The 10,625-nt window shown below is 43.7% G+C and overlaps 1 protein-coding gene across 1 annotated transcript in view; it reads right to left on the bottom strand.

The window, feature by feature from the left end:
* MCOLN2 (mucolipin TRP cation channel 2) overlaps positions 1 to 10,625 on the bottom strand; it is a 68,023-nt gene that overhangs the window by 30,427 nt on the left and 26,971 nt on the right. The window contains exons 4-6 of the mRNA XM_070367765.1: positions 9,072 to 9,225; positions 1,135 to 1,219; positions 396 to 492 (exon numbers count right to left, since the gene is read on the bottom strand). Coding sequence (XP_070223866.1) covers positions 396 to 492; positions 1,135 to 1,219; positions 9,072 to 9,225 — 336 coding nt within the window. The remainder of the gene's footprint in view (positions 1 to 395; positions 493 to 1,134; positions 1,220 to 9,071; positions 9,226 to 10,625) is intronic.

Genomic DNA, 10,625 nt, shown 5'->3' with positions numbered 1-10,625 from the left:
GGACTTCAGATCAAGGGGGCAGTTTCTGCCTTGAGGTTTGAAAACATGTGCTACAACATTTGCAAAGACCTTCCTTTGAAAAAAGGAAAAACATTATAGACACTCAAAGCACTGGTCATAAACTAAAAAAAAAAGTATTAGGAGAGTAGGAAGTCAAAGTCCACTTTGAAAACTCCTCTTTTCAACCCAGAAATCTAGTTTTAAAAAGTTGGAACAGGCTTGCCTCATTTTTAGAAGTCACAGTGTCTGGACCAACGATGCTATAGCACGGCATTCAAACTGTTTTAAACACACTTTTGTCTAATACATTTACAGGCAGGTGCACTGTACACTCTGCAACTCCAAAAGGAGTCAAGAAAAAGGATAAAAAGTGGCTTAGTGAAATAGATACTTGCCATATTCTGAAAGACGTAACAGTCTGGAAGCTCTCGGGAATGAATCGTCTGCAGGTCAATGCCTTTGAGTTGAAAGGAGATGTCAATTTGCAAGAGCCTGAATAAAAACATATTACAAGATATACATTGTCACAGTCTTCCTACCCTACTCTCCTTTCCCTATCCATGTCTCCTGGGTAATGAGACTTAAAAATGTATTTACTGGGGCTTCCCTGGTGGCTCAGTGGTAAAGAATCCACCTGCCAAATCAGGAGACATGGGTTCTATCCGTGATCTAGGAAGATCCCACAGAGCAACTAAGCCTGTGCACCACAACTATTGAGCCTGTGCTCTAGAGCCCGGGAGCCACAGCTACTGAGCCCACATGCTGCAACAACGGAAGCCCGCGCGCCCTGGAGCCCGTGCTTTTCACTGCAGTGAGAAGCCCTCGTGCCACAACTAGAGAGTAACCCCCTCGCGTCGCAACTAGAGAAAGCCCGCGCAGTGCTGAGTCTTCACTGCTGCACGGGGGTTCTCTAGTTGCTGTATGTCTCAGGGAACTCAAACAGGGGCTCTGCATCAACCCAGAGGGGTGGGATGGGGAGAGAGATGGGAGGGAGGTTCAAGAGGGTGAGGACAAATGTATACCTATGGCTGATTCATGCTAAAGTTTGACAGAAAACAACAAAATTCTGTAAAGCAATTATCCTTCAATTAAAAAAATAAATTCGAAAAAACTAATTTAAAAAAATGTGTTTACCGATAAAATTCCAGTCTGAAGAATGATGAATTCTTCCAGTCCTGAGGGTCCTTGGAGAGTGCCTCGAGGTCTAGGTGAATGCAGTCTAGGGCCATGAAAGAACCACAGTGACTGTCAGGTAGGAATCAGATGCTAAAACCAGAAGGCCAAAGTGTGATGAGAAGCACGAGGCTCACCAAGTTCCAAAGCATCTCAAATGTTTATTAATCACAACAGGAAGACCAGTAACTTTACAGTGGAGAGCCTGGCAGGTCCCACCCTGGCCACATGATCAAAGTTAACATCATCAGGAATGAGATAAAGAGACATCATATGCCTCCTGAAATCATGTACCATCTGTGTGGCATTTCCACACCAAATACATAACCTCAATCCGGTCACAAAGAAACAGGAAAACTCAAGGGAGGGACATTCTACTCCCTAAAAATGTTAAGATCATAAAAAGCAAAAAAACTTCATTTTTCTCTAGATTACAGGAGACTAAAGATACATGACACCTAAGTACAGTATATGATGCTGGACCAGAAAGTTGGGTGTGGCTTTTGCTATAGAGAATATTAGGGCAATTGATGAAATGTGAATAGGCCTTGTAGATTATACTGTTGTATCCATGTTAACTCGTGTTTTTGAACACTGTTCAGTTTGGGGAGAGGCACACAAGTATTTTGGGCTTCCCTGGTGCTTCAGACAGTAGAGTCTGCCTGAAACACAGAAGACCCAGTTTTGACCCCTGGGTCAGGAAGATCTCCTGGAGAAGGAAATGGCTACTCACACCAGTATTCTTGCCTGGAAAATCCCATGGACCGAGGGAGGCTAGTGGGATACAGTCCATGGGATCGCAAAGAGTGGGACACAACTGAGCAGCTAACACTTTTACTTTTCTTTCTTTATACAAGTATTTAGAAGCAGAGACATCATGTCTGTCCCTTATTCTCATGTTTCAGGAAAAATTTTTATATGTAGGAAGAATGATAAAGTAAATGTGGTAAAATTAACTTTTTTGGTTAAGTACCTTTGTTTAGCATTTGGGAAGGTTAGATGAAAGATATACAAGGACATCTATGTGCTAGCTGGCAAGGTTTCTGTTTAGTCCAATACTTTTTCCAAAGAAAAATATTAAGAGAGAAGAAAGGAATTTAGATTGTATTCAAATAAAAACAAATTAGGAGCTGTAAACTAAATAAGAATGATTCCAAGACCTTCACATAAAAATTAGTCTCATTGTTCTGTAGCCTAACACCTTGGCAGGAAACTGAGGAGGCCTGGAGACGATGAACACCTTTCATGGTCCGTGCCTTTCAAGGTCATCCAGCCCTGATGCCAGAACTGGCGTGAACCAGCCTGACAATTCTCATCCAGGCTGTTGCTGTACCTTGGCCCCGCCTCGAAAATAGGAAAGTCAGGGCCTCCTGCAATGCCAGACACTAGCTAGGTGCTTGAGAATCTGGGCAGGGCCCATGGGTTGTTCTCTGAGAATCTTCTGCCACAGTTCGACTCTTTATTTGCTCATCTATTCCCTCAACTAGAGGAGAGGTCTGTGAGAGCAAGGGCATAACTGTTGTGGCTGTTAAACACTGCTTAGCATATAGGACACTCAAGCTATGGAGGATACACTTACATTTTACGAAAATCAGGTATTCTGGTCCAAAACTGAGGACATGGAGCTGAATGGACAATTCACCAGCCACAATATTTAAGGGCAGGTGTCATAGCAGGTGTCTCCCTGTGTTTGGCAAATGGAACATTAGGGTCGAGAAGCAATTCAGTGCTGGTTTTCCTGACTGGGCCTTGATTGATACAGTGAGGATAGAATCAAAAGAAACTCACTTTTTACAGAAAAAGACTCATGGTGATGAAAATAGCAGACACATATGGGGACTTACTCTCTGCCAGGCATTGTGCTTGGGGGTATATATATATGTTCTCTTGTTTAATGCATTATCTTGTTTAACTCCTGCAGCAACCTTGTAAGATGGACACTATTGCTGCCATTTTACAGATGGACCAACCAGGGCACGGAGAGGCCAAGAAACTTCCTCAAGGTCACACAGCTAGCTGGTGGCCAACTAGAATGTAAGTCCACATGTGCTCAATTCCAGAGCCTGAGCTTTTTTCCCCAGTACACTGATGAGGCTGACCCCTGAGTTTCTATTTCAGAAACTCAAGAGACCCAGGCTTTCTACCTGATGTTCAGTAAATATCTGCTGAAAGCTTTCAGAGGCCAGGCAGTGAAGACAACAATGAACAAGATAGACAAGGTCCATATGGAGCTTACACTCTAGAGGGGGAGATAAACCAAGAATGAAAAATACACACAAGACGATTTCACAGTATGCACACTACTGCAAAGACAGAGCGAAGTGATGGGGATCAGAGGGTGGGGTGGCCCTACCTGGAGAGAACTGCTGGGGAGGGGCTTTGAGGCACTGGAGCTGTTTGAACTGACACCTGAAGGAGGAAGGAGCCCCAGCTGAGCACAGATCCAAAGGGAGTGCTCCAGACAGAGCAAACCTTGTGGTACATATATACAATGGAATATTACTCAGCTATAAAAAAGAACTCATTTGAGTCAATCTGAATGAGGTGGGTGAGCCTAGAGCCTATTGTACAGAGTGAAGTAAGTCAGAAAGAGAAAGACAAATATTGTATATGAAGGCATGTGTATGGAATCTAGAAAGATGGTCCTGATGAACCTCCACTGCAGGGCAGCAATGGAGACGCAAACATACAGAATGGACTTGTGGGCGCAGTTGGGGGAAGGAGAGGCTGGGACGAATTGAGAGAGTAGCATGGAAACATACACATTACCATATGTAAAACAGATAGCCAGCGGGAATTTGCTGGGTGATGCAGTGAGGTCAACTCAGTGCTCTGTGACAACCTAGAGAGGTGGGATAGTGTGGGAGACAGGAAGGAGGTTCAGGATAGAGGGGACATATGTATACCCACAGATGATTCATGTTGATGTATGGAAGAAACCATCACAATACTGTAAAGCAATTATCCTCCAATTTAAAAAAAAAAAAAAAAATTTTTTTTTTTTTTTTTTTTAAAGTGAGCACTAAGATCCAGGTCAGAAAACTCTTGACTTGTTTGGGGGCTTCCCTGGTGGCTCAGACAGTAAAGAGTCTGCCTGCAGTGCGGGAGACCCGTGTTCAATCCCTGGGTCAGGAAGATCCCCTGGAGAAGGAAATGGCAACCCACTCCAGTATTCTTGCCTGGAAAATCCCATGGATGGAGGAGCCGAGCAGGCTATAGTCCATGGGGTTGTAAAGAGCCAGACATGACTGACCGACACTAAGATCCAGGTCAGAAAGATCTTGACTTGCTTAACAAGCAGCAAAGAGGTGGGAACAATGAACAAGGGGTGGGTATGAGGGCCTGAGCGGAGGCAGACGGTTGGCCAGTACTCTAGGGACTTGAGGGTTTTATTCTAAACAGAACAGGAAGCCACTCACAGATTTTGGGCCAAGGAATGATATGATTCCATTTCCCCAAGTTTAAAAAAAATATCATTCTGATTGCTGAGGGATAGGGCAGCGGGTGAAGATCCAAGCAAGAACGACAGAGGTTTGGAGTACAGAAGTGGCGATGGAAATGGAGAAATCAACACATTCAGGTTTGGGGCTTGAGCAACTAGGAATATGATGACATGATATGAAAACACTGCTTTCATTTTCTGGGATGGGGAAGAGTAAGAAAGGAACGGGGTGGCAGGGGCGGAGCGGGGGAGGTTTGAAATGTTCTGTTTGAACGCAACAGGTTTGAAATCCTTAGTAGTTGAGTTACAGTGGGGTGAATGGAGGAGGAGTCTGGAGTTCAGGGAGGAGCTGAGCTGAGAGGAGGGGTTTGACTTCTGATAGCTGAAACAGGTGGGCTCTGGTGCCGGGGGGGCCTTGACCATGGCCTTACCTCTGTAACACCAGGCTGACAGGGTGAAGAAGAAGGGCTGTGCCAGGAGGCTTGCAGATTATGGTGGCAGCGTGAGTGTGTTCTGCTCTGGCCTGTTTCTCCAGGGGCATCAGCAGCTGGGGCAGTGGGGCTCACCAATGGAAGACCCTGGTGACGGTTGGGAGGATCCAGGAGAGAAAGAAGTGAAACAGGCAAGCGCCTGCCCAAGCGGCTTTTGTAAGGGAACATGCTGATGGGTGGGGCTTCCCTGTTAGCTCAGCTGGTAAAGAATCCGCCTTCAATGCGGGAGACCTGGGATAGATCCCTAGGCCTGGAAGATCCCCTGGAGGAGAGCATGGCAACCCACTCCAGTATTCTTGCCTGGAGAATCCCCATGGACAGAGGAGCCTGGAGGTCCATAGTGTCGCAAAGAGTCAGACACGACTGGGAGACTAAGCATAGCAGAGCATAGCATACTGAGGGGCAGAGGGGTCCTAGTGTGTGCAGGGTGCGCTGAAGGCTGATGGTGATGGATGGTAGAAAATGTGTGAAGTTGGTAAGAGAGAGATCTGCGCGAAGTCAAAGGCCTTCAGCTGGGGAGTACGAAGCCAGTACTTCCCAAGTTTGATGTGTGTACATATCATTCAGAGATCTTGTTAAGACGGAAATGTAGACTCAGCAGCTCTAAGGGGCCCTGAGATTCTGCCTGTCTCACAAGCTCCCAGGTGAGCTCCATGTCACTGGGCTTGGAGAAGCAAAGACCCTTGGTCACTAAATCACGGCATCACCAAGTCTGACTGAGCCTCAGTTTCCTCAATTGTAAAGTGAAGTTCAAACTGAGGATATTTAAGGCCCTTCTACCTCTAACATTCTTATTCTAAAGGAAGAGGAAAAAATAACATTTAAATTAAACTGATCTGAGTAAATGACAATATTCTGAAAGGAGGAGTAATATGTTAAAAATCTGTGTGCCAGATATACTATCCTAGGTCTTTTTCTCCTGTGTTTCACTCATTCTAAGATATTAATTTTTGTCACTTTCAATTGTTTCTAAAACCGATGACTCTTTTTTAAAATTGATGACATCTTAGATTCAGAGAAATGTGGCAGTATATGTTAGTGTTATACTATCTGTAAAATTTGCCTTATAAAAGTCTACTTGATTATTCAGATTCTTTCGTTGTGATAATAGAGTTACACTTTATTCACACACACACTAAGAACTCTGGAATCTGCCTTACCTTATGCTATAGTCACACACTTGGTGGCAGCAAAACCTAAGAACTGATGGCAAAAGCCCTAAGTAAAAAAAAAAACATCAAACCTCAAACAGAACAAACTGGTATTGGAGTAGCAGCCTCATCTTTCAAATGCTTCTCATTTACAGGGCAGAACACTCGAGCAGATGGAACAACAACCCTCCCAGAGACAAAGGGAGGGTGGAATGGATATGTTCTTAAAATGACAGGGGCTAATGCTGAAGTGGTCATAATGTTTCACGCTAGGAACATGTGGAAAGGACAATTTAAGAAATTCAAAATTTGCAGTATACAAAGAGAAGCACCGTATTAGAATGATACCCATCTAAATGTTGTAAAAAATAGTTATTTTAACAGGATTCACAACAGTCTCCAGTGAAGCTGAATTGTAAAGCGATATGTCTAGAACAGACAGGGGTATATACCCTCAGCATGAATTAAGGGAAACCCTTAGTTTGAACTGTTCTATCAGTCATGCAGCTAAACATAAACCCACCAGGAAAGCAGTGCAGGACAGATCTCTGCCCTGAGCACACTGAAGGGTGCTCCTCTTAATCGGAAAGGCACTGCAAAATTCATAAATAAGTCATCTAGGACAGCTTCTGCTAATTCACCTACTTAAACTGTAACACCATACCAATCAAGTCAAACTCAATCCCTATTTATACTGTCTGCAGGCTTCCTCCAACGTGCCTAAGACCAGAAAATCAAAAACCCAGTATCAAGTGTTTTTAAGAATATTTTTACACCTTTTGAATAGATACATCAAAAAGTTCTCTTTGACAAGTTATTTTTAATAAGTCAAAAGATACAATTGGCTGGCTTCAGCAGTCTCTTAAAGTCAAATTAATAACCAACTTCTATTTGGTTAAAAATGGTCCATATGATAGAAAGGAAGTGACCAAGAACACCCCTGTCTGATAGTCTGGGAATAAATCCTGCTTTCTGCACTGTCTCACCTAGCCACTGATACCTACTTGGCCACATTTCTTTAATCATTTTTCTAAGAAAAATCAATTGAGGAAAACAACATATGAATCACTGGAAAACAGTCATATGATCCAATTAAGTCTCATTTTTAAAAGGACAGGTGGCTAGTAGTTTACTGTAAGCAGAGGGTCACTGGACAAGCTTTCAGCTCCACCTCTCAGTACTCATCACAGTTACAAGGAACTGCCCAAGGCGGGGAGCACAGCTGAGAGCTCAGGAAAAAGATTCAGGGTGAAACTGGATCAGCCCCTGCAGACTGACTACAAAACAGCTCTCAGGATAGCAGATCCTGTGCTGCTGCTGCTGCTGCTAAGTCGCTTCAGTCGTGTCCGACTCTGTGCAACCCCATAGACAGCAGCCCACCAGGCTCCTCTGTCCCTGGGATTCTCCAGGCAAGAATACTGGAGTGGGTTGCCATTTCCTTCTCCAAGAAGATCCTGCGAGGCAATAAGATAAGGCTGCTGACCACAGAACTAGCTATTGATGGGTCTCTGGAAGCAACGTGACAGTGCTGGCTTGGGGCTGTTTGTTTTAGAGGCAAGAGGACTGGTCACATTTCCTCATTAAAGATTCTAAACAGATAGCCTGCTGGAAAAAAAGCATGAGAACCTTTGTTTTATACGCATGTCCCTCTATTATATTACCAAGACACCTTAAAATCGAGTTACAGGAAATATGGGCAAATGAACAATGAAGCTCTCTTTTTAATAAAACCACTCCAAATTTACTCTGCTACTAGGACCCTGATTCCTGACCTGTTAGCTTACTGAGGAGCCATGACAGATTATCTCTGCAACCCTAACCCTACGAATGCCTGAGGTGTGAAAGTTGTGCACCAGAAGTTTGTTGAATGAATGACAAAACCTCCAGAGCCTCAAGTCAAATACTTTGCATTTATATACGGTATGCATTTAAATCCTTAATAGCATGTCACAAAACAATTCTACTTAATGAGATGTTAACTTTTGCCAAACGGTCTCCAGAGAAAATGAGTTATTAATCACAATTCTCCTTTAAGAGCATTAATATATTTAACTGGAGAAGGCAATGGCACCCTACTCCAGTACTCTTGCCTGGCAAATGCCATGGACAGAGGAGCCTGGTAGGCTGCAGTCCATGGGGTCGCTAAGAGTTGGACAGGACTGAGCGACTTCACTTTCACTTTTCACTTTCCTGCATTGGAGAAGGAAATGGCAACCCACTCAAGTGTTCTTGCCTGGAGAATCCCAGGGATGGGGGAGCCTGGTGGGCTGCCGTCTATGGGGTCGCACAGAGTTGGACACCACTGAGGCGACTTAGCAGCAGCAGCAGCAGCAGCAGCAATATATTTTACAAATGATCCACTTCAGTATTCTTGCCTGGAAAATCCCATGGACAGAGGAGCCTAGAGGGCTACAGTCCATAGGATCTCAAAGAGTCAGACATGACTGAAGGACTGGGCATGAAAAAGCAAGCATACCAAACATTTTAAATGTCATTTAACAAATACAGACTCATTTTTTTTTTTTTTCAAAAAGCCTAATCACCCCATCATGGAGAGAAAAATTTAAATAGGAAACACCTGTGCATTTACCCTAACCCCAACAATCTTGAGTTGCACCAAAAAGATCCAGAAATGTTCCTTTTCCAATCACAGCAGACCCACAGTTTTCTGAGCCAAAGCTCTTGGCAGGCAAATGTTAAAGCCTCAAATAGATTAGCTGAGTGGTTTCATTTGGGTTGCCTGTGCACGAGGGTGTATTTCACTCTTAACACACAAGATAATAAAGGCATAGAATGAAATTACCATTGCGTTACCTATTTCAATGTCGCTGTCAATATTCAGTGTCTCATTAGAAGGAAACATGGTCCCTTTCTTGTAATGCTGCTTACAGACTTTTAAAGCAATCCTGTTGTCTTCGCTTTCTCCATAACCAAGGGTTCCCAGAGATAAGTTCCTTAGCCGATGAAACTATTAAAAATAGTTAAATAAAAATACTTATGAGCCTAACAAGTTTCATCAGAAGTTACAACACATGGAACATACATTTAACTTTTTTTGTTTGTTTGTCTCATATTCCTCAACAGAAATCCCCAAAAGTAAAATACTACAAGGTAATTTTCTTGGGTTGAGTAAAAACATACTGCCCCCACAGTACCTGAAACTAAAGTAAACACGTGGACAGAGGTTCCCAACTACTCAGAGCCAACTACTATCTCTCTGACCTCCTAGCCCACTACCGGCCACTGGCTCCACCCACCACCTCCCAAGCCATGTGGGCCTCCAGGCAGTTCCTGGAACTCTCAAGGCACACTCCCGCCTGGGGCCTTTGATGTGGCCTTTGCCTAGAAGCCCAGGTTATCTATCTGCAAGGTTCACTTCAGACCTTATGCAAATATTATTGCCTCCAGGAGGCCTGTCCTTATCCCCCAATAAAAATTATAAACATCTATCTCTAATATACAGGCATCAACAGGCAGTCCAGTCTCCTCCCCTGCTTTATTCCAGTTATCATTTTCGACATACCTCTGAGGACCCAAGCCATCTAGACCCACAGCTTACATTAACACAGCTTTCCCATCTGCCTATCTGCACTAACAGGGTTTCACTGGCCCCCATCTCACCAAAGAACTGGTGCTTTTGAATTGTGGTCTTGGAGAAGACTCTTGAGAGTCCCTTGGACAGCAAGGAGATCAAACCAGTCAACTCTGAATCAAGGAAATCAACCCTGAATATTCATTGGAAGGACTGATGCTGAAACTGAAGCTTCAGTACTTTGGCCACCTGATGTGAAGAGCCAACTCATTGGAAAAGACCCTGATGCTGAGAAAGACTGAGGGCAGGAGGAGAAGGGGGTGACAAAGGATGAGATGGTGTCACCAACTCAATGGACAAGAATTTGAGCAAACTCCAGGACATAGGTGAAGGACAGGGAAGCCTGGTGTGCTGCGGTCCATGGGGTTGCAAAGAGTCACATACAACTTAGCGACTGAACAACAACTATCTTTATTAACATGGATTTATTATTCCAAGAAACTTTTCCCCAGGAACTTAAAAAACAATAACTGTATTGTTTATTTCAGAAACACTGAAAAACCTCAAACAAATGACCGATTTGAAGATTCAGTCTAACAACCTGCAAGACTCTTTCAATAACTCCCCAAACCCTCATAGGGGTTTGGGGATATAGGATTGCTATATCCACAAATCCTAAACTATTTTATGAGGACCTTTACCCAATTCTTATCAAGCTCCCCTCACACTGAAAGACCTGCCTTAAACCAGACTTCAAAATCTATATCTGGAGTTTGCACTCTGCACTCTACGGAAAATAGTCAAGGAGCACCCTGACCATTAGTCAAGTCAACAGA

Source organism: Bos mutus, chromosome 3, assembly GCF_027580195.1.
Source record: "Bos mutus isolate GX-2022 chromosome 3, NWIPB_WYAK_1.1, whole genome shotgun sequence".
In the NCBI taxonomy this organism is placed as follows: domain Eukaryota; kingdom Metazoa; phylum Chordata; class Mammalia; order Artiodactyla; family Bovidae; genus Bos; species Bos mutus.
The sequence above is the reverse complement of the archived record's forward strand: the minus strand, read 5'-3'. Positions and strand labels throughout refer to the sequence as shown.